Source organism: Toxorhynchites rutilus, chromosome 3 (assembly GCF_029784135.1).
Source record: "Toxorhynchites rutilus septentrionalis strain SRP chromosome 3, ASM2978413v1, whole genome shotgun sequence".
Taxonomy (NCBI): Eukaryota; Metazoa; Arthropoda; class Insecta; order Diptera; family Culicidae; genus Toxorhynchites; species Toxorhynchites rutilus.
Window position 1 is genome coordinate 250,860,444 of NC_073746.1, and position 25,592 is coordinate 250,886,035.

The 25,592-nt window shown below is 36.9% G+C and overlaps 1 protein-coding gene across 4 annotated transcripts in view; it reads right to left on the reverse strand.

The window, feature by feature from the left end:
- LOC129775480 (semaphorin-5A) overlaps nt 1-25,592 on the reverse strand; it is a 398,666-nt gene that overhangs the window by 273,666 nt on the left and 99,408 nt on the right. For all 4 annotated transcript variants that reach the window (XM_055780269.1, XM_055780270.1, XM_055780273.1 and 1 more), the window contains one exon: nt 3,718-3,854. In XM_055780269.1, the coding sequence (XP_055636244.1) occupies nt 3,718-3,854 (137 nt within the window). The remainder of the gene's footprint in view (nt 1-3,717; nt 3,855-25,592) is intronic.

Genomic DNA, 25,592 nt, shown 5'->3' on the forward strand with positions numbered 1-25,592 from the left:
AGAATTGGTTTTGTATTCAACTATGGTGTTTATTTATATAGTAGTTAACGGTTTGCTGCCTAGATATTGGTGTGATCGAGTTGAAGTAGGAAGAAACGCGGAGGAAATAAGAACACCATAGACGTAGGCCATTGACATAGGACTATGTCTTTGATTTCTATATAGGGGGGTCACTCTACGAAAAATGTAACGATTTATTAAGAGTTTTCAAACGCATATTACTCAAAATGGTTATTGCGACAGATGTTGTGTTATATATCATTAGACAGGAAATTTATCCAGATTTTTTTTGCTCGAAACATGAACAATGAATATGATAAAAAAGTTAACAATTTCACGATTTAATTGGGTATGTTTTCTTTCGATTGCACTATCCACTCGCTTCCTCCCCGACGCAACGAGCAATCTTTTGGCCTGAATTCCGGCGTTAGCTAATAATGTGAATTGATGCGTAAAATGAATTATTGTCCATTTACTGATAATAGGCATTAATTTTATATTATATTTTATGTTGTCCAATCAATTTGTGCTCAATTCATGTTTTTATCGTGTAGGTCTCACTACAAACAATTTGTGTAACAGGTTGTCATAATATCGAGTATGTTGTTTGGTTATGTGAAAATGCAATAAATTACTTTAAATAGCTGCTGATTTATAAGATCGAAAGGGAATACCCACGTAAATCAGATTATGATAGCTTGAGTAGTCGCGATCTTACAGAGCTGTAAAGTTATTACAAACAATGTTCCGGACAACGTGGTAACAAAGGAGATAATGCTATTTTTATCTACAATATATTTTTGTAGTCATAGATTGATTTGACTCAGGCTTATATTTAAGTAGGTCTTAACAATTTTAACTTGTGTTTAAAAATGATACATGATGACTCTTTGTCTTCTTTTGCATGATTGAATGGCTTTAATGGTATTTTTGGGTACATTTTTGAACAGAATGTGGTACCGAATTCTTCCACGTTATGTAATTTAACCCGTTTAATGGATACAAGTACATGCAGGAAACGATTTTTCCAGGACATCCATTTGATGTATCAACAGAGAAAAAAATACAGATTTTGAACAATGAAAAACTCAATTTAAATGTAATTACTACACACAATCACAGTCCTATGTCAAGATCCCGTCCGTACCCCTAGGCTCAGATCCATCAACTTTTTTTTATTGACAACGATTTTGCCTAACGAAGGATAACTTAATGTGACAGCTGTGTCTTTTTTTATTATTTTCACGAAGTTTTTTGAAACGGTTTATGATGTTTAGACAATTTTGAACAATTCTTCATTTATTCTTAATTTTGAATTTGTATGTCTATCATGATCTTGGTGATGATGGGCTATTTTAATATTTTGTTTTTTTTTTTATTTTGTATTAGTTAAAAAAAAAGTCTACAAAAGTTTGAGCGTCGCGTTCGTGGCACAGATAAAAGGATATAAAGTTGAAGTTTTTTAAGAGCCGGTCTAGGAATTTTTCGTAAATGAACTTCTCTCGACTTCTCTGGATGGGGATATTCATTATCAATCTAAAACAAGGCTGTCGGTTGGACTTGTGCATTGGTGGATCAAATCGGCTATGTAGCGCACACGACTGGATATCGGCTTGGGTAGTTTTTAACATCGCAATACTATATACGAATTTATATCTGTAAATAAAATCAGTTCGTTTCCTTTTGCTAAACTTGTTTCAATGATGAGAAAAACGAATTAACTTTTAGATAACTCGTCTTGCTCAAACCTTTATAGGGGAAGAAGGTGGGACCATAATCATCATTCAAATTTTGGAATTCTGAATTTGAATTTCATGTTCTTTTATCTTTAGATGTCTAGATCTTTAGATGTCTAGATCTTTAGATCTATCCATAAGCAACAAAAATGTCTTTGGAATTCTTCACAGTCTAAGAGATAGGAGACAAAAATCATTTATATCTTTTGTTGGAATACTGAAAACATAAGATAGCACCGAAACTCCGAAATTGACTAGAATGAATCGCGTACAAAAAATGTGACTATACAACCAATTACCGCATTTCACGATGCAGCTTATTCACGCTGGTTTAATAAACTAAAGTTCTTTTTAAGCACAATGATGAAAATATAGCCTCTCCTTTGTGCATGCTCCTTCCGCTTGATGTTAAATCGATTCATTCTTTACACTGAAGTGAAATTTTTAATATTTCAATCTTTTTTCTGAGCGAACTGAAACACTCATTTATTGGAGCACTTAGCACTCAAACAAAAATGTCACTATTGTGATCGGAAAATATTCACTGAAACAAATGAAAACGGGGAGATGAAAAATGGTGTAGTAGGTCATCATGAGTAACCAGTTGCCGGCACTGGTGGAGTAGTGGTAAGTGTGACTGCTATGCTATCCTATACCTATTTTGATTCATTTTTTTTGGAAGACAAGTGAAAAAATATTTTTCCTAGTTTTGAAAACAACAAGCCCTATTTTTTGTCAGAGAAACTTCTTTTGGCTTGCACGCGTAATTTTGAGCTTGCCAGACAGAATACATTTGGGGCGTACTCTTTGGCATAGAAATATCAAATAAGTACTTTATTAGTAACACAAGTAAAACAACGTTGAGGAGGCGAAGTTTCTATAGGAACGTTAGTGCCATTGGAGAAGAAGAAGAAGCTATGAGACGAAAAACATGTTTCATTCAAAAAATGTATCTTCTATTCGCGAGCAGAAGATCTCGACACAAACAACGAATTTCAAAACGCTGAAGCATACACGAATAAAGTATTTTTATTGGTCTAAAAATATAAAAATGTTTCCAAAAATAACGTTAAGCTTATTGAGCTAAAATCTGTGTTTGAAATCCTGAATAAAATGATTTGAAAATTGTGTCTGTCTGTTGAAAATTAATTAATAACGGCTAGAAGCACCTAATTTATGCAAAACCTTCTCCTGTCGCCGAAATGGACAATCGGATAAACTTTCTCAGGCCAATTAGGAGCTCCGAGCTTCTCTCCTCGAACAGAATCGACGGCGTGGAATCGCTCGAAAGGGGGCAAAACGGAACTCCCCAACCGAGCATTTACATTAGCAGCGACAGCAAACACGCAAAAGAAATGCAGCGAAAAATTCAAACAATCTCTGCCCTCCGCTCCCTCGAGCGGAAAGTTGCGACCCCGACCAACCGGTGGCAGGCAGCAGCCATTCAGCGAGATAACGCGATTGGAATCAGCAATTATCATAATCGCAAAATATTTACATATCATTGCGATCGCATTTTGCTGCTGACTTGCTGCGTAAACGGCAATCCGCCACGGCAAAACATGATGTTACGCAAAAGACAGTTTTCTCCTCGTTCGTTTGCTTTCGGTGCGGCTCATTTATGGCAAATTCACAAAAAAAAAATCACACAAGCACGCATTCGAGTTGATAATGGGGAGGATCCCTCTTGTCGCCCAAAGGTTCGTCATGTTTGAACGACCCCATCTAAGCAAAGGCAGCGAGAGAAGACAGACGAAATAAGAAAAAAAAACTCGCATTCAACACGACTAATTGCATTTATATGACTAATAAAAATCTAATTCCAGAAAAGTCGCATGGCGAGACTTGGAGAGGAAGCCGCTATTAAAACACTATTTTCTCACATCAGCGACAACAAGTAGTGCTCGGAACGGAATTGATCGACGGAAGAGAAAATTGAAAGAAGAAGAAAAAAATGACGATATGATTGGCAGGAACTTACCTTGATAAGAGATATATCTGAAGTCGTTCTCGGCGGTGACGCTCCGCGCCATGGAAACCACGAACATTAAGCAAACGATGGCCATTTGCCAGAAAAAAGGCGACCGACCGCGGTGTGGCCGATACTGGGCTGGCATCCTGAGGAGAGGAAAAAAAAGGAAAGTTCGATTATTAGTCAATCTGTTATGGGGCTGTGCGGAACGGTTATAAACTTGCATAGATAGTAAATACGATTGCATAATGGTGCTCGGTATGAATAGTTCGGGAGAATTTTATTACTAAATCCAATTTTACAATCTATGCGCTGGGAAATAAAATAAATTAAAAGCGAATATCTTGGGCGGATTAAACGGGTTTTTATCGCTTCTCCAAACTCCATCATATCTTTATTATGCGACTCTCGATCTCACGTTTGATCTGGGCTGATATATATCCCCCACCGAGAGATGCATTTCAAATTAGCCCCGAATCGAATTTTATTCTCCGCTTGTGAAAGACACGCCGAACAACTGTTAATGCAATCGCTCGTAAAAAGTCGATGACCCAATGAACGCGAGATAGTGGTGCCTGGGCGAAGCCTAACACAAAATATAGACGGATTCGACGGTTGTTTGCTATCTCTCTGGTTCTGTTGGTTCTAATTTTTCACCTAATTTACATAGGCTTCCCTCGAGTGCCGAAAGTATTTGCTGATTATTTTTCGAACGTGAGAATATTCCGTTCGGCTAATCGTTATTTTGTTGTGAAAACAAACCGAAAGAGAAACGGCGAGAGGGGAACGTGTGTGTGGAATAAATCATTAGTTAATATTCCATGAATGAAATGACCCACACACTCGGAAAAAAATGAGAATAATTTCGATGTCATATATCCACCCACGTTTACGTTTACCCACGAGTGTTGGCAGTGTGGCCGAAAACACGAAAATACAACGTCTCTCGTGTCTCCACATGGGTGGCAACAAATTTACGACCGATTCCGTTGAAACTGAAACTGATATCAGGAGCGAGAAAACAAAACCATAAACCGGCCGCCGCCGCCGCTCACAATTAAACTGTATCATAAATGTGTTCAAAAACGGTGCCCTCCTTTACCATCATCATCACCACCATCACGCAAAATGGTCCCGTCGGTACTAGTGTCCGACCCGGATTGGGACCATGTTATCATATCAACGGTGTGACGAACAGTCGTCCGTTTTTTTGGGTCCTCTACACTCTTTCGTAATTTTCAATTTACTTTGAGCCTTTTTTTTTTGTTTAGTTTACCTTTTGGAGATTGATAAAGTTGTTAAATTTTGGATGTTTCTTACGATGAGGAAAAAAACACTAACATCGTCTCCAAAGAGGGTTCCAAAGAAAAATCTCTCGGATGTGATAAGATAACAGTTTCACTTTGCGTCGAGATAGCACAGGTAGAAGGCAGTATCGGTGGTTGCGTTGTTGACGCTCGGTGTGATGTAATGTTTGAGAAATGTGGAATTTTTTCACATTTTTCTAGCTTTTTTGAATGCATTGATTCCCACACATTGACATGATGTTTCAATGTTGGCAATGTTCCCTTTCTGCTTTACATTCCGGTCCGGTACAATCTGGGCCTTAAAGATTCTTAAACCAACCCTCTCTTTCACTTTTTTGGACATAAGATTGTGGAACATTTGTCTTTTTCGCCACTTTCCTCAGCAACTTCGGATTCGGCTTGAGAAAGACCCATTTTTGTATTTCAAGATCCGCTGGCTTAGCTGGTGTCTCTCTTTCGGGTTTCCAGACGATGTTCAACAAATGAACTTATCCTGACAACTACTGTCCACTGTTATGCTATACAGTCTTAGCTAGATTCAGGGAAATTTTGAAAAGAAATGTTCTAAAAAAATCTAATGGCAGCGTTTTTTTTGTGTTCAACCATTATTCGAAATCGATTGAGAAACTCGCTGTTTCCGCCCAGATGGTATTCTGAACAGAATTCCAGAGTTCGTTTGACTTGCCACACTTCGTAGAAGAAATAGGTTTAATATATAACTAAGGCTAGTTGGTCTATATTGATGCGTGATTGATGATTCCGCTGGACTTTTCACTGTACGGAATTCCACTTCTCGGTGAGAGAAACGTTCTCTATAAACTTCTCGGTTCTTTATGATTTTCAGAACACTTGATAGTTTCACCCTTTCACAGTTTAACTACGAATGGTTTATTGCGACTGAACCATTTCACTACTATGTACAATTTGCAACTGAACTGAGAAGTGAACATTTTTTGCCCCATTTATATGATACAAGCTACGGTGAATTCTATTGTTGTTTCTTTGCTCGGGTATTCTAGAATGTTCGCTATAAACAATTGTTCTATGGCAATAGAAATTCTCGGTAAATGTCCGATACCCTTCTCGAAACGTCTTACCTATTGTTATTGTTTTGATCCGTTTGTTATTGTTTGTGTTATGCAATGTTAATGTTTATATTGTGATGACTATTTGTGTTCCTTCAAGTGTTATGTGGAATGTTTTCCTGAAGAAACCCGATCATTCCAGAAGAAACGGGTAAGTACTTGTTGTTTTGCATAAGCATTAATGATTCTTGTTTTTCCAGGTACGAATTCAGGATATGTTGCGGATGTGATTAGTGTTTTGAGTTATGTTTAGGGTGTTGTAGTTTTAAGTTTTAGTGGAAATAAAGTGGTTAGAAAATTAATATGTGTTTTAAGCCTTTGTTATCCAAGTTTACGGACCGGGCCGTAACACTCGCTGTGAATATATTCCGAGGATAACTGATTAGAATCTGAGCAATGGCAAAGAGTTATGGCAAAATTTGAAATCTTTATTGAAACCTACATCCAAAATTTATTCTTAGCACGTGTTTTGGCATCCCGATCTATTACATTGAATGAGCTTAGAAATAACAGAAAATGTACTTAACTCTCCCATACTGGTATAGCATTTGTATAGTATACATGTTATAGAAATTTAAGAGCAATATGAGCGAGCGAAACGAGAGACACATTGCGAACAAGCACGTATTAAAGCTTTTCGCATAGTTAGCCAAATACACGGCTCAGACCGAGAAGGATTTCACGTTTATGCTCTGCTTTTTACTGTTCGAAACACTTTCCAACTTCATTTTATGAGGTGTGTATACACTGCGTTTCACAATTATAAAACCACTCATTTTTTCTGAGTTCCCAGAGATATGTGAGAAGTTGGTTGAATTGAAGTATATAGTGTAGGATATAACAACTATCTTCATTTAAAAGACTGGCCATTTGAACTTTATTGTTTTGTTCAGGCAGGAAATATTCAAAAAACAAAAATTCCAGTGTTTCATAACTATAGAAACCGGTTGGAAAAACTCTCACTCCTTTCACAAAATTAACGCCAATTTCACATAAATTACAATAAGTTTCTAATTCGTAGTTCTTAATCGTTTCAAATAACACATTCGGGGTGGTTTTGACCAAGCTGCCCCATGTTGTATTGGGTATCCCGTTCTACGCAAAGAATACTGCTCGTGTAAGCTCTTCAAATCACTCATACTGCTTGTAAGCTGCATCTACTATTCATACGATCACTCCTCATGAGTTCTTGATAGGGTTTTGATCTGGTAAACAAGCTGACCAGTCCAGAATCTGAAACCTTTATTCATCAAACCATGTCATGACTTTCCGGATTCAATGAATTGATGGCAAATTACCCGGCTATCACATTGTTTTTAATGTAAAAATAGCAGTAAATAATTCTGAATTGCTTCTTTGCACTTCGGTCTGTTCATTCGTGTTGGTTGCAAGCTATCTAAACCAGGCCTTAAAAGAGCTTAAATGAGCAGTATACTTTGCGTAGAATGAGATACAAATTACAACATGGCGCAGCTTGGTCAAAACCACCCCAAAGGGGTTATTTGAACTGATTAAGAGCTATAGATGACCTATATATTAGACACTTATTGTAATTTTTCTGAGTTTCCAGAGATATGTAAGAAGTCGGTTGAATTGAAGTATATAGTGTGTGATATAACAACTATCTTCGTTTAAAAGACTGGCCATTTGAACTTTATTGTAGTGAGTTTTTCCATCTGGTTCTATAGTTATGAAACACTGGAATTTTACCTCTGAATGTTTCGCGCCTGAACACAACAATAAAGTTCAAATGGCCAGTCTTTTAAATGAAGATAGTTGTTATATCACACATTATATACTACAATTCAACCGACTTCTTATATATCTCTGGAAACTCAGAAAAAATGAGTGGTTCAATAGTTGTGAAACGCAGTGTATTACCACGCATTTATGCAACAGCATCAGTGGCTATGTGGATAGCGTGGTCATGTAAAACAACCTCGAATTCCAGCCGGCCTCGGTTCGATCCCCGTTGACATAATTTGGACTTTTTTTGTTGATACAATCCCAAGCTGGCGTTCAGTCTGAGAGAAAGAGATGTCCGTTGCTATACATACACACATTTGTCAGCTTTTGAAAAAGGTGCTTTTATTTGTTCATTTCACCCTCCAGCACACGGAAAAGCATTTTTTCTGCCGAAGATGAAAACTTTTTATTTTGATTAAGAATAGAATTCAGAGTAATTGTTTTATTTAAAAAAAAATAATACCTAAGTGTTGATTGACTGCCCGTTTACTGCCATAAGTGGTACCAGGGTCCAAAATGTCGCAATTTCGTAAAAATCAATATTTCGAAAAAATCCTACGTACGATGAAAAGAAATATATCCAAGATCAAGTAAAAAAAATTGGTTGAAATCAGTTAACTAGAAAAATTTGTAGAACTCCCACCAGTTTACAAGGTTTTGGCAAGGGTTAAACAAACCGGTTGTAGCTATTCAGGGGACAGTCCAATTGACACCAAATTAGTTTTTGTTTGTTAAATAATATATACCTAATAAAACTGTGATATAATATTAATCACAGTAATTTATTTTCTCGAAAACTAGAGAGGCTCAACAGCCTGAAACTGTTGTTCGATATCCGAGACAACTACGACCGAAACCTAATAGCGAAATAAATCATAAATTATTTCAACAACTCGATTACAAAACCTATTCTACTGGTTTTTGTTTAACTAGGTTGTGCCATTGATTAATAAATTCAATAAAACATTTCTTACTGAATCATACTCAATACATACTCAATACTTTCAAGACCACCCGCGTGCATGTTTTATGTGCTACTTGTTAAGAAAAATTAAGCAGGTTTTTCATCTTTGCACGAGTTCCGAGAATTCAACACTAGAATTTTTAGCGGAGACATTAAAATAAATATCACATGAAAAACTTCAGGAGTCTGGGTGAAACTTCTGAACATAAAAAAGCAAACGCTTTCCCTGTTTAAAAATTTTTAATATTAAATTTAATGTTTGAGAACGATTTAAACAGTACATTTAAAATGTGTTTTTTTTTTCTAAACGGTTCAATTTGCCAAACATCATATTTTAATCAGACATCTGGATTTTGAGCTACGATATTTTGAAAGAAAGATCAATGATTTCGACTACGCCCTTTTAAAAAATCAGCTGTAATCGAAAATGGTCATATGATAATGAAAATTGTGAATTGTGTTTCCATAATAAGTAGGGGAACCGCGGTTAAGACGAACAATGGGGGTATGATGGACAGGTGGTTGATTTGCATAGTTGCATTATGAATTTCAAATTTCTGTTGATGGGAACCCCTTCTACATGCTATTCTAGGATATTTTAACCATCCTATGACAATGAATACTGATCAAAAGTGGAATAGGGAAACGAAAACCGAAAATCAAACATGATTCCGCGTGTGGATGTAATTTTTGCGGCTTTGATATTCAGCTTTTTGAGTGGTTTCATATCCAAATTGAATTCGCTGATTGTTATATTTCGGCTTGGGAGTTGACAGAGAAGCGTATGTACGGAAAAGTAAATTCATTCGTAAGTGGTAAATTTAAATTATTGAAATAATTGCACTAGTGGGGTTGAAATAAACAGTCACATTCATGATCACATCCAATGCATGATGGAAAGTGGAGGGAAGAATATTGGACTCTTTCTACGTAGGATTACTTTCGGGAACATATTGGGGTACAATAAAAAAACGAAAATCGAGCACATCGTGAAAATTGTCCCATTTCAAACGCTTATTGCTCAATCATTTCATGATGGATTGATGAAATTTTTGCGTCAATTGATTACGGCACTCCATAACAATTTTTTATATTGAATAAAATAATATATGTCATGAAACTAATTATCGAACAATTGAAAAATCTCAACCCCTATTCTAACGGAAATATCCATTTTTAATTGGTCGAAACTGACGACACATGCAGCGGTTCCCTAACAGAGATATCAAAACCAAGATGCCCGAGGGAAATCGGCATTGCAAATATATGCAAGTCGGGGCTCTTCTACATATATTGCAAGTAGGGTGAGTGATTCGATTAATTCTAACCAATAAAATTAAAATTTGGAACTTTAATGTTGGTTGAAATTTCATATCAATGACCGATCGGGAGTTGTGAAAAATTTAGCGTAAGTGTAATTGTAAAATTATATATGGTAGCAGTTGTGTTCAAAATGACATGATATATGAAACAATTTATTTCAATTTTCATAAATAAAAACCAAGGTGTGTTCCCGCTCGAGAACGGGTCGTTTGGTTTAAGCTGTCTGTTTTGTTGCGTTCATTTCCACCCAAGAAAAGTTTATGCGGCGAGAAAAATTGGAAAAGGTGTTGTTAGTCCAATTAAAATTCGCATTGGGTTGAATAAACGCTCAGAAAGTAAATTTATAAAACAAAATTACCTTTTCCATTTCAAATATGTTTTCTCTATATTAGAGTAACATGTTTTAATGACGAGAAAAATTGATTATTGTGTTCGGTATTGGTAATTATCTTAAATTACATAGGTGAGTTTTTTTTTCTTTATTCCATCCATACATAACACAGAAGGCATCTCTAGGGTCACAGAGGGCGGTTTTCATCATATCTCATTCCACTTCGGCATCTTCTATCTGATACTCACCACCCGACGACTGTTTACCATACTTCTGTCATCATCACTCGGTAAACACTGGTGGAGTGAACAAACAATACCCAACTACCAAACAAAATTGCCACCAAATCATTATCAAAGAGTTTAACGATGTAATTCTTCAAACATATCCAATAGATAGCCTAACGGAATCCTAGGTCAACTATGCGGTCGTGTCTCGGACACAACCCTCCTGTGACTTTTTTATATTGCTTTTTCTATTTCAGTACTGGACGCACTGAGAGAGAGCGAAATTATTCCTCTCGCGAGCGATAAACTTCTACGCTCTGTATATTATTGACCTGTCCATATTCCCCCCACTAAATGTCCATTATACCCGCATCGACAAAAATGATCTACTTTTCGGCTTGTTTTAATTTCAGTAAAAAACATAGAAAAACAATGTTTTATAAAACATTTGAGCAATTATTTTGAAAACCAGTATATTGAACTGTAAGAAACTAATTTAAAGTTCTGGAAAACATGAGTTTCCAAAGATACAATTGAAGTTTTCCTCAACATGTCCGTCTTACCCCCATCTCCCCTATCAATTAAAAAAAACGGAGAAGGTCTTGTCAGCAGCCTGCTGATGTGGGGTGGAATAGTTTCTTCTCTTCTTCATCCCAAGATCTGGCATTCAAATCCATCTGTAGTATCCTTGTAGTCTTGTTCAATGATTCGTCGAAACCAACGACAAAGTTTAGTTTGTAATAAGCAATAATTCCAAACATCATCATGAAGTTCGTTTATCACGCCCTAGTTCTCCTCAATACAACCATGTTCTTTTAGCAGTGCGGAGTCATTTGTGACACATAACTGTTTCCAGACACCACCGAATCTCAGCTTCGAGAGAATGGATTTTAGGCATGAATTCATCGATAGTTTTTGAAGAAGGAAAAAAGGAACGGAAATTTCTGTAACCTAGAAATTATTTTTTTATAAAAAAAACTATAAAAAGTGCTAAAACTCCCTACTTTCGATTCAGTTGACGGTCGGGGAAGAATGGCAAACAAATTCATAGTTGTATCCTACCTATCTTTTTGTTTATGCGAATATATCTGCCAAATGCCAGCGAAAATAGCGCGAATGTAGAAACAATCAGACTAAGTTCAATTACAGATAAAAGCAAATAAAATATACTGAAAAACTTGCAGAGAGTCAAACAAATCAAATACATTTTTTTGTATCAATACTACAATAATCAAAATTCTAATTAGCGGAATTTGATTTTCTGCAGATTGGTGACCCATTATTCCCTGATCTTCCAATGGTTTCGAAATCAAGCAAGCCGTCATAATTCCCTGTCTAATCGATGATCATTATTACATTTGCAGATGCGATAGAGTTCGTATTTTATGTGATAGAAAAATGCTGGAGCTAAACTCAACATGTTGTGGGCTTCGCACCAGAAACTTTACAGTCCAACATCCAGAAACAAATCATAGACATAAATTTAGCTGACGGATATTGTCACCAAACCCATTTCATATCGATGGAATGCGTGGTATCAATTTTCTCTTTTCCCGCGCAAATTCGATAAGTAAAGCTGTAAAAGAGCAACTCCCGGTGACATAGTTGACTCCGCAAGTACCGGTTGCGTAACAGCCGTCGTTCGCTTGAAGCACTTTTAATCGACGTCTTTTTTATCGAACCAATCGATCTGCACCGGTTCGACACAAACAACACCTACGGTATTTGACAGAGCGATAACGCGCCCTCCTCTTTTCACACAGAGGAACATAACCTTCTCAATGTAGCATTATTTGTGCCATTTTTGAAGCAAACAAAACATCTTGATTTTATATCCATTAATTGTTTATTGTATATTGTTGAGTGGCATAATAAGAAAACCTGCGTTTTTTTCAATTGAAAAATATTTCAAATTGAAAATGTCGACTAGTTTGAACAGAGGTTAAAACTGACCACCAAACCACGGAAGCCACCGTTGCCTTATCAGACGTGAAACCCCCGTTAGAATCGTACTGTAATTCGAGCAATAATGTCGCTCGCCTTTTTTCTGCCGTTATCAGTTGACGCAGTAAACCTGCTTCTTTCGAAAGCCGTTCGTCCTCGATTGATGGCTATCAACGGAGCCACGCGTTTAAGCGCTGACACAATAATGTTCTCTGTACCCTCCATCAACTGATTAGTTCACACCAACCAACCACAACCAACCGCGTGTGCCAATTTGCGATAATTAAGATTCTAATCACTCACAAAAACGTGAACAATGACACACCACTTGTGGTGGCGCGAGGTGACGCCGTGCAGTCTGGCTTGGGTTTGCCATTATGCCACCCCCTTCAAAGTTCTCCTTGGTGGGGTTTCATATCCCGCCAGCGACGCGACCCGATTTTGTTCCATTCGCGCGTCGGCATTGAAACTTCAAAGCGTTGCCAAGGAGGAGAAAAAAAACCGAGAGAAGAAGGCAAAAAAGCGAATTCGTCGGATTCCTTTGATCGCTATCAAAGATGCGAATTGTTTACCGCGCATACCTCCCGCACACGGAAGACATTCGAGCGGTGTTCCCCACCAACTGATTGATGGGTCCAATTAACGCTTTATTAATGCGGGAATTGGCCTGCATGACGGTGCAATGTGAGTGACGACCGATCGTAGTAAAATTGCATCGTGTCGTGAGGTGAAAAAATAATATGGACCATTCAGTTATAACGAACGAATGGTTAGATTTGAGCTATCTTTCTTTCGTTTTCGAAATAATCGATTGCCATAAACAAAGTGGTTGGACAGAAAACACAGATAGAAAAACGTGTTACAAATCACAAAATGCACAAAATTGTTACAAATTATGAATGAAACACCGTGATTATGTCCATTATCTTATTTGTGTGAGTAATTTTGTATATGATAAAATCTAGCACACCTGGGATCACTTTAACCTACACAGTAATGCTTTTGAATCCGGACAGAGTCCAGTCCCAGTCTATCTGAGGAATTGGAGATGGAAGATGGAAGAAGATTGGTCTGAGTATGACGCATGGCAACTACGTAGACTAAAACAGCAACAAGAGGCAGACAATGTCAAAAAACGGCGCAGACAAAATTGCCGATACAACATTAATAATAATAACAGATACAACGATAACCGTAACAATGGCAGCAGGAACATGAACAATTTCAACAATCGTAGTAATAACAATAAAACCACCAACAACAGGAACAATCACAACAATTATAATAATAACAAAAATAACAACAACAACAGCAATCACAATAACCGTAACAATAACAACAACAACAACCATAGGAACAAAAATGTTGGCGTCAGACAACTAACTTACAGTGATATTTTTGACGCATTAAATAAGCTTGACGTCTCGAAAGGGCCAGGTCCTAACGGAATTCTACCGGTATTAATAAGAAATTTGGCATCTGAATTAACTCATCCACTTTTATAGCTCTTCAATAATTCATTGGAATCGGAAAGAAGTTTGTCACATTCACTGTGAATGTAATGGATATTGGTAATCAAGTTGAAGCTCTGTACACTCACTTTAGTAAAGCATTCGATCGCGTTGATATACCATTACTCCTCCATAAACTTAAAAAATAGGGATAGAAGTCAAGCTGTTGGAATGGATCGAATCACATTTGACTGACCGTATGCAAATAGTATGATTTAAAGGAAAAATTTCAGGACCAATATTTGTTACATCTGGAGTTTCTCAAGGCTCTCATTTAGAACCATTTTTATCCATTTTATTCGTTAATGATGTTTGCGTTTCTCTTAAAAGTGGTAAGGCACTTATCTACACAGAAGATATGAAGCTCTAAAGCAAAACCTTTTTTCTTGTGCGGGGGATAGGGATCGCACAAAAAATCGCATAAAAAATCGTACCAAACTTCAATTAATCATCCAGCCAGCTACGTCTTTCAGAAAGGATGCCAAATCAGAAAACAGGTCACGTTTTTATGAAATAAATTTAACGTTAATAACTATTTTCACCGTGAACGAATTCTCATGATTTGTATACCAATCGAATCGGAAATTTTCTAAGATTTGTTTGATATGTTATACATTACAATTTACTAATCTCTAAATGGTTTAAATTCATGAAAACTGGAGGAACTTCCTTTCTTAATATATCTTAACAGATCGGAAAGATGTTTGCATCAATTGATAGAAAATATTTCTACGCGTCTATCACAATTAATAAAATGTTATTTTTCATGAGATGAACAATTGAATAACTGTAAAATGTCAAGCGTTTTCTAAAAGCCATAACTGCTAAGTTTTGAGGCCCGATTTACGGTTTCCCCAATACAGACTTCCAATCCGAAGTAACTGTTGAAATCCGCTTTGCGAATATACATGCAAGTAAGAGGTATTTTTGTTCCCACCGAGCTGTGTTTCCCTAACACGGGCTTCAAAATTAATGTGACAGGGGGAATCCGCTTTGTCAAAACATGCATGTCGGGGGTATTTTTGTTCCCACCGAGCTGTGTTTCCCTAACACGAACTTTAAGATCAATGTGCCTGGGGGAATCCGCTTTGTCAAAACATGCAAGTCGGGGGTATTTTTGTTCCCAAACGATAAAAAACGATGATCGTTTGACAATTTTTCCGCTCACATTTTGGTAGTCCTAGGTATCATATCAAACGTAAAAGGACGTTCATCAAATTCATTTGTAACGAAGAACATAATCTGTTACAAAAATTTCGATGCATTCTTTATAATATTCTAAGTTGTAAACAAGTAGATTGCATAATATAATTGCGTAGTTCTACGTCGAAAATATGCGGAAAATATAAAAAGTATAAGGTATAAGAAAGGTATAAGATGTATTTTCCATTTGTTTGAGTACACGAATAATGATTATTACGATGTTGACAGCTGGGTGCGTAAATTGTGTCTGAAAATCGGTACCTTTCTGGTAGTATCGGTTCCGAAGCAACGAGTTGTCTCAGAACGAATTCCAATTATTATTTTAAAGCTTTCGTGCTCCCTTGGCCGAGTGGTTAGCGTCATAACTAACACGCCGGGTGTTCGGGTTCGATTCCCGTTCTGGTCGGGGGAATTTTTCGTCAAAAGAAATTTCCTCCGACTTGCACTGTGTTCACGCGTATTCTAGAGCTTGCCACTCAGAATGCATTCAAGGCGTGTTATTTGGCATAGAAATCTCAACTAAGTACTAATAAAAATGACGCAAGTAATACTACGTTGAGACGGCGAAGTTCGTCTAGGAACGTTAGTGCCATCGAAGAAGAAGAAGAAGAAGATTTTAAAGCTTTAGGACAATACCTAAAGCGTTACATAGGGGTTTTTGAAAAAAAAAACCTGCCAAAATGGCGGCCATTTCTGCTAAAAATGAGACATTTTTTATGAAAACAAAATCGATAAAATAAGATATCATAAAATCGCTATGTAACGCTTTAGATGATTTTTTTTTCGATTACAGCCAAATCGGTCGAGTAGATCCTGAGATATCGATACCACCAGCTGTAAAAACATGGTTTCGAGAAAAACACGTTTAAAACTTTGTACAGCAATATTATATTCTTTGAGGTGACCTTATACTTTCGGCTGTAACATTCCAAGGGAATTAAATATCGAAAAATCCTTTTAGGGCAACATTCCGAAAATGCAAAAAATTTAAAAAAAAACAATTTTTCGACCTTCCAGACCGGGGTCCCTCTTTAACTAATAATATTATACGATGAAAATTGAATTGTGATTTACTTTCTGTATTGAGGTGACCAAATTAGCCAAACAGGAGTCTATATTTTAGTCCTCGGAAGCAGTGTCTTTATCAGTGAAATTTTGCTTTATCGCAAACCATTTTTCTATGTCATCATTTGTTTCTTTGAAGGTGAATATGGAAAAAAAACACACAAAAGTATAATGTTCGTTTGCTTTTTGTTTTATCTGAAAAATTTCCTGGCCAGAACAGTAATCAACTTCGAAGTCTCCTGCCAGGATTCATCCTATCGATACCGTTCGCGCCAACCACGCAACTACGGAGACAAACGAAATACAATTCAGTGCACCTAAAACCATTAGTAGGGGAAAAGGAGGGAATTTGGAACACCTAAGAAAATCGCCCAATATTTCGAAACCAATACGGTCTAAATAAAATATGTCACCTGGAACTATGAGCTACACTTGCTATCTCTCAATCAATAATGTTTAATCATTATATGAAGCTTCAAATTACCAAATATATCACAAAATAAAAGTGATTAATTTTGGACATTAAGACATGATGCGGGGTGATTTGGACCATCTGTGGAGTAATTTGATCTAGTGTGTTGTCGGAGTTGGCAGCCCCCTATGGATGATGCGTCACTGGCATAAAGCGAATTATGGCAAAGATATATGTATGAGTATATGTAAATAGAGAATTCGATAGGGTAATTGTCAGTTAGATGTTTTTTGTTGTCTATAGAGTGATTGTTGTCGTTGAAATTCAAATTGTTGTGTAGATTAAATAGAAGGTATAGATTTTAAATAAATAATAGGAAATAGATATAGAGTTGAGAAAGGAAGTTAGGGAAATATTGTTGAAATTTCAGTTAGTCTCAGTCCAGTAGTCAATCCGTTCACATGTAAAAATAAATGTACTTCCTGTTAATAAATCCGTGTAGTTTGTCAAGTACCAAGCGTTTTTAATTGTTGGTTCGAAAGTGAAATTGTGATAAATTCCCTGAGCTATCGTTGGTGGATCTTGTCGATCCAGACATGTGTGTTTCGTCGAAAAAAGCATACTTATTTTTATGTAAAGTATTTTGGGATAAAGTTACAATCAGTAACAGTATTCTGGGTTCGATACCAGGTGTCTTGACCAGATCACAGACCAGAAAAATTGGATTGAGACCATCTCGAATTCTGTATGGATCTTTTCTCTGTTGTTCGTGCATTTTCAAACACTTTTGATGCTTGATCAAAGAAAATCCGCTCTTGATGGCCTGCGTTGCTCTTTCAAACTCCACCTTCTTCCAACGTTGTCTGCCCATCCCCGTTTTATAATTCAGCGACATCTGGAATCAATTAGACCAAAGAAAAGCCTCAAACCTGTAGGACCAATTCACCCCACAGAAACGTATCCATGTCACCCCACACAACATGCAAAAATTGAAATGCAATTAATTTAATTTATTGTTATCAATCTTACAGTAGGGCCGGTGGCTTCACTCGATTATCCCTAAGGTTAGCCTCAAACCATGGTTCAAAAGTCTGAACTTGAGTCGGGACTTTATTCGCACCTTCTCCCGATTCATGTCCAATCACTGTTCGTTAGACGCGCTACTCGGTTACCGAGGTTACCACGACATCGAACACGTTGTTTGGTCGTGTGAGGTGTATCTTGTTGCCAGATCGAATTTAGAGAACTCCCTTCGGGCTAGAGGAAGGCAGCCCAATGTGCCGGTGAGAGATGTGTTGGCTCGGTTAGACCTTGATTACATGTCCCAAATATATGTTTTCCTTAAATCTATCGATGTTCGTGTGTGATTATCCTTATATCCTTATACCCTCCATTTCTTCCTTTGTGAGTAATTGGTCCGCTTGCTATAAACAGGAGAATGAAATGTAAATTCACAACAGATGTATGAATAGATTTAAGAATTGAGTGTGTGTGATTATCAACATTGTAATAATTTCCTTATACCCCATCCTTTTCCTGAGAAAATGTCACCCTTTTAATCTCGAGTCCACCACGAGTAATCGGTTTCCCACATTACTAACCATAGATTTAAGAAAATTGTTCATATATATAGTTTTAAAAATATATTTAAGATTTCGGCTCCTTTAAACTTATGTAACTGAGCCTGTAAAAATAAACGAATTTATAAAAAAAAAAATCTTACAGTTTCGCTGCATTAAATTGTTCCTCTTCTGTAGACGAATAGAACTTTACTGCACAATATACGAAAAGTTTGTTTCATCAGCGGAAAAAAACCTTAGAACCACGATCGGAAAACTCACATTTTTTGGAAAACAATGTGCTTACCGTGTTCATGCTACCATTTCCTGCCACCTGTCGAATTTTACCAAACCTTTTTTACATTAGGTACATACGGTTCAACAATAAAAGAAGATGACATTATTAAAAATCCAAGTTGAGTCGTACTTCTTGTGGTCCAATCACCCCGTATGTCCAACTCACCCCGTGTTACCCTATTATTCAACTTTGTGTCACTATGAATTATAATGGAGCTTCCCATTGACTATTCAGTTTACTGATTTGAATTTGTTTGTTCCGATTTGTTCGAACTGATACGAATTCAAATGAAGGAACTCACCGCATGCCGGTCGCCAAATGGCCTCGACGAGAGAGGAATCGAAAACGGCGCGGTGGATTATTGGATTACGATATGCAGCGGCACGACAACAGCACTAACGACGACGACTACGATGCACGGGAACCCGAGCAAAGTTCAACACAACCTCGCGCCCCCGGTGGATCCCGGTCGACAGCTTGGATGCTGCTGGGTGATTCTGTTCGAACGGTCCAATTTCCGGGAATTTCGCCTGGAGCCATTGTACGGGAGAGCGGGAGTGGAGTTGTAAGTTGTGCAAACACTTGGGGCACTCGAGGGCAGGAATATGGATCGGCTTGTAGTGCTCCTGGTACCGTGGTAAGAAGGGAAGAGAGCGCAATGAGAGGCAGGTCATTGGCGTTCCGTAGACACCTAATAAATTCTGTGCAGTGCAATGTTGCGGGGTCCCCTTGAAGCGGCTGCCTAGCGCTTATTGGCCGCTAATTTATGCTTGTGTCGATTTTAAGCTCCTTCGAAGACCATAAATTACGCTGAGAAATTGGCTCCCACGAGTGGTGGTGATCCGAATGATGGTGGCGAGGGGACGATTGCCTTCTGGTGAGGTGGTGTGAGGCGGCGAGAAGTTCATCCAGTTTCGTCAAAAGCAGTCAGTGAGATGAGTAGAAACAGAGGGTGTTAAGAAAATGATATCAGCTATTATTTTTTTTTGCAAGCCATTTTTTAATATAGACAAAAGATATCACAAGTTATCGCTTGACATGCAGGGTTTGCGGAATAATTTTCATAACTTTTAGAGAGCCACTTTAGATAAGATTGAGCAGAATCATTGGGAAATCAGTTGAACATGTTCGTGTGAGTCAGTTCAACTAAACGTTTCATTAGGACATTTGATAATATGCATTCATACAAAATATACATTTTGTATTAATTTGATGTTGTTAATTTTTTGAGTTTTTCTAATACATGAGAAATGAATTAGCAAATTAACAACAGATATCCATAACCACTGTTAAAAAGCAGCTAATGAAGCTTAGTTATGCAATTAGAATGTTACAATAATGAGATTATCACTTGTTCAGGTCCATGCAAAATTTTCTAAAGTGCAAACACCTTGTCCAATTTTTCGACGAGAAACCGAATAAGTTCTGAATATATAGAACATTCAAGTTGCACGAAAGATGTCGCAAAACGGTGCATAAATCAGTTGTTCAATCTGAAATCTTCCGGTTTATGTTTCAGATGTTGCTAGCAGGGTTGTATGCATTTCTTCGATTCGACATATTTGTTATTTTTTTTTTCATTTAAAGTTGAACTTTGAAGATATGTTAGTGTCATTCTGCAAAAATAAAACAATGCTACTTGGTTGTTGAGTGTGTTAAAAGTATCGCACTCTATATTCATACCATTTCTGTGTTGTCATACAAAATCAAAAATTCTTGCGTGTGACTTAATCATACACAAACACTCTCCACATAACGGTATAAAAACCTACCCGGTACGCCCTATTTTTTCATCGAGTCACTGCTGAATGCAGTGACACCTAGAAACGCTTCTAATACTAAGATGAGCTTGTTAGATTCAAAAAGCTTGCGGAATTTAACATTGAAACAGCCTTGTGGATCGAGTCATTGAAATCGAATCTTTTTGTTATATGTTTGACCGGTTCAACGAAAAAACTGCGACAAATATTTGAAAGGCACAGATTTCGGTACATATTTTTTGATGGAAATGTACCGATGAAAAAGATTTTTTGATTTTGTATGACAACACAAAAATGGTACAGTGGTAGACATTCGTTTAGCCGCACCCTATTTTTCCTCAATATTTTAAAATATAAGTCAATTCTTTGTACAGTTTTGCTCATAAAAGACGATTATTGTTTATTTTCTTCGAATTCATTCTAAAAAAAATGTCGTTCTCGGCAAACCATGCCTTCGATTGCTTGGAAACGTGGATCTATGCATAATCCTGCCTTATAAAACTATAGCGTTATTCTCAATATGGCCAATCAAAACGTCCTCCAGTAATTGAAGATACTTTTCGGAGTTCATTCGGGTGAAAATGAAACAAATGAGAAGCTTGCTGTGATAGGAAACGGCTCCCCACACTGTCAAACTTCCGCCCCCAATGTTTCGCTCGATCTCACGACATTCCGTCGACTTAAATTGTACCAATAGCAACTGTAACAGTCCGGACCATCCAAATTGAACTTTTTTCGCCGGAAAATACAACATTTCTCCATTATAGGTTCCATTCCATGTATTGCCGGGCGAAAATGAGATGGTTCCGCTTATGGGTGACGGTCAGGTTCGGCTTCCCTTGAGGTTTCTTCCACATGATGTTTGGTAACTCATTCAAGATGCGCGCAATATGCCTCTTCGTTACTGGAACAACCGATTCTGCCTTAATGTATGAGCAGGACATCGTTTCCTGGTTGCTTCGTGTCTTATTCGACCTTTGGTCCTTTGGGCAACTTTGGTGTTCCCATTTGTTGGTCGTTATATCCCATATTTCTGGCACTATTTAAAGAAATTCCGTACCACTTTCTCAGATAGACCAATTTTTGTTACGATCGAGCGATTAGAAAACTTTTGTTCACTGAATATCTTCATTATTTTCCGCCCCTCTTCCGTCAATAGAATACCTTTCGCCATTCCTTTAAATTCTACGTAAATCACTAATCTGACCAACTTCTTACGTTGCACATCTAATATTTATATTGTAAATTAAACATTCCCAACTATTTTTTCAAGAAACACAGATAAAGGCTTGGTGATTATGCGAAAACTCGATTTTTATGCCCTACGGCTAAACGTATGTCTCGGGAAAAAACGACGTTTGAATGTTTATATCCACCGATGCCGCCTTGTGTGTGTGTGTGATTGTGACGCACGTCCTTTCGTTTTTTTTCAAATGCGGCTAAACGAATGTCTATCACTGTATGAATAAAGAATTCAACACTTTTAACACGCTCAACAACCAAGTCACTTTGTTTTTTTATTGTATGTGATTGAGTCATACACAAGTACTTCTGATTTTGTGTGTTGTCAATGGTGGAGCAAACATAGAATCGAAAAAAAATCAAATTCAAATCCATTTTCTTAAAAAAGTATTTTCACAAAAACCAACAAGTCATTCTTACATCGGAAGATGAGCATTTTCACATAAAAAAGTTTATCTAACAACAACTTTTTCATATTTTTATTGAAAAAATACTGCTAATCCTTATTTTGTTTAAAATAAAGGTAACGATATAGTGTATTCAAAAAAAAATGAATTAAAATATTGACTTTTATACCAGATGTCATTTTTATCGCTTTTTGCTTTTGAAATATATGACACAATGTTTTTTTTAAATTAAAAAAAAAATTATTTCAAAAAAAAAAATTGAACTTTTTCGGTGCAATTTTGTTTGAATATGTTTCGTATTTTTTTAACGAAAACTTACACTATTTCCTGCATTTCTTTCTCTGACCAAAATGTTGTAAGTCTCATAGTTTTTGTATTCTTTTTTAATTTTCAGAAAGTTTTAGAAAAAAAAATCTAACCTCATGAACTAGAAGACCTAACAAATTATTCAAATGTAGAAAATCGTTTAAATTTTCAATAAAAAATAACAAACATATTTTTAAGAAAAAAAAATGCGATTTTTGGACCCCCTCCCCCCCGTATGTAACAAAAAGGAACGCTTGACAAACCCCCCTCCCCCTTATGTTACGTAACAGTAATCTTTACACAAAGTCAAAGTCGTTCGTTCAACATTAAAAATTAGATATCTGCCCAGGTCACAATCAAATGTTCTTACGGATGTTGCTTATAAGCAAGTAGTGACATCGGACACTTTCGACAAGTTCATAGAATTTTGAACAAACATAGACGGAAAATTTATGGTGGCATCAGTTGGGATTGGTGCTTCCGTCCCATCTGACATTAAGCTGAGAGGAACATGGTCTGATATAAATTGATGTTTATTTACGCAAATGTAGTTACTGCTTGGTTCAATGAGGCAGTTCCTGTCGTTATATTTCACTATTTTCAAAAGGTTCTAGGATGTCCTTACGTGACGAGCAACTCGGCTTAATACCGTACTAATTCCGCTTCATCGATATTGTAGTTTTATTCTGCTTTGAGGGAATATCGTTCGATCGCTAGATTATCAACTAACGATCCCCTTACATACTTAAAATATATTCCTTTCCAGTTAAGATATCTCATGATAATCATTGATTGGCATAGAAATTTTTGATAAGACGATGTTGATGGTATCCACGTAATGCCAGGAAACATATATACTGTAGTAAAAACACATTGCTTTATTCAGGTGCAATGGAAATTAATTCAGTTACCAGGGGATGCTTGGTCACGTTATAATATATTTCAGGCACACACAAAAATGTAATGGTAGTAATAAATTAAAAGGTAGAATAATAAGGCTAAACAGGAGAACTGTGAAAGTTTGAGAAACGCACACAATGTTACTAAATATATAGCTAATGCTTAGGATATGGACATGACAGGAATTTTTCATTCCAAACAAATTAATCGGATGGGGGTCTCCGTAGCCACATTGGTTGCGCGTTCGCTTAGTAAGCGATCGATCGTGAGTTCAAAACTCAGGGCCCCCATTGATCATCTGTGTGTTGTTACAGAATAACTACGTCCACGCAACAATCATCAGCGATGGAGATCGATCCACGGTCGAAATAAGATCGATTCATCCATACAACTGCTCTGCTCTGCAAGAAACATCGGGCTGCTGTTCTATAAATAACTCAACAATGGATCAACGACTGTCTCCGCTGTCCAGTCTTAACTTGGATAATGGAAGAACAGATAGAAAACTCTTACGCCTAAATGGCTACTGTGTAAATGTGTACCATTTCCAATGATATAAAAGGGAATACTCTAACGCCGAAAAATGGCAACTGTGTAATGTGCTTATTATAGATATGATAAATATGTGACATGTACACGATTAAAATTCGGCTCTGTTACAGCTAAAATGCTAATGAACCTAAAATGAACAAAAGGGATAAAAAAAAAATTAATCGGATATGTTTTGATTCAAATTTCTACGTTTTATTCAAACTTTAGTCGTCCAACCATTTGATGGTTCAGCAGATGGTCCTAAAAGCTATTGTTTTGTTCTTGCTCAGTTCAGTAGCTTCTTTTTCTACATTTTCAACATTTTTTCAGACTTTGGAGATTTAGAAAGGTATCTGAAGATATCTATTCAGATACCTTTCTAAATCTCCAAAGTCTGGTCCTGGAACATCAGATTTGATGTATTATTCTTGGCATAGATTACTCAAGAATGTAAGAAAAAGTATTCTGGTGTCCGAATTAATCTGATTAAATTCAGGTGTTTTAGTTTGTTTTGTTCAATTCAACAATCAATAGCAAAACCTAGTTCAGAAAACAGTAAAATAGAAAACAGAAAACAGTAAAACATTCGTAGTTGAATCACTCTAGGTTATGTTTAACGACGGATTCTATTGAGAGTGGGCGAATTCAGCATTTTCAATGGTTCGAACTACAATATTTTCTGAACTGATTTAATCCTTCCTTTTCGCTTTGTGCTGTGCATTTTCAATTCATTTGAAAAATATTGAAGGTTTATTGTGGAAATGGAAATGGAGGAAATGAATTTTCACGACAGAATGAGTGCACTGCATGTGCATGTGCTCCCGTGGCCGAGTGGTTAGCGTCATACATTATCATGCCGGGGGTTCGGGTTCGATTCCCGTTCTGGTCGGGAGATTTTCCGTCAAAGAAAACTCTTCCGACTTGCACTGTGGTCACGCATATTCTAGAGCTTGCCACTTCAGAATACATTCAAGGCGTGATTATCGGCATAGAAATCGCAACTATGTATTACTAATAAAATGACGCAAGTAATACCTACGTTGAGAAGGCAAAAGTTCCACTGGGAACGTTAGTGCTATCCGAGAAGCAGAAAAAGATGAGTGCTGAGATGAGAGATGACTTTTGGAATATACATTCTCTATGCTTTAGTAAGAAAAAGATAAACAATGTTATTCATTTATTATAACGCTAGATTAATAAAAAAGGTGAGATGGGAAAAAATAATATGAACCTCAAGCCATTATTGCAACGTTATCTTTTTAAAAATCTGTAAATTCTGAAACACAAAACAATTGTAATCTGTATCTACGGATTGTTAAACCTATTAAACACGTGCTTTACCATCTTGGCTCGGGGAACACACCTCATTCGGTCTCGGAATTGAAGCTAGCTGCTCAAGCATATAGGGGCCCGTTAATTTATTTGGGAATAAAAATGGAATGTTATTACGTAACGATCACGATTTGCATGCCGTCTGTAGAGTAGTGCCTCTGTATTTTTGCATCACATCATATTTAAATCTGTACTGGGGTATAAGTTTGAAATTTCGGAAACGCGAGAGATACGTTTGGGGTGCACAAAATATGCAAGAAGCAAGCATAGTGTAGAGCAGAATCATAGAGGAAGAGCAATATCAAATAGGACTTTCGTCGTTGATTTCATACCGTGGTGATTTTATGAATTGTTGATGTTATGCGTTATCGGATGGATAACGGTAGTGGGGGTCAAATATATGATCGCCTGGAGCTGCACTGTGTGTAGTA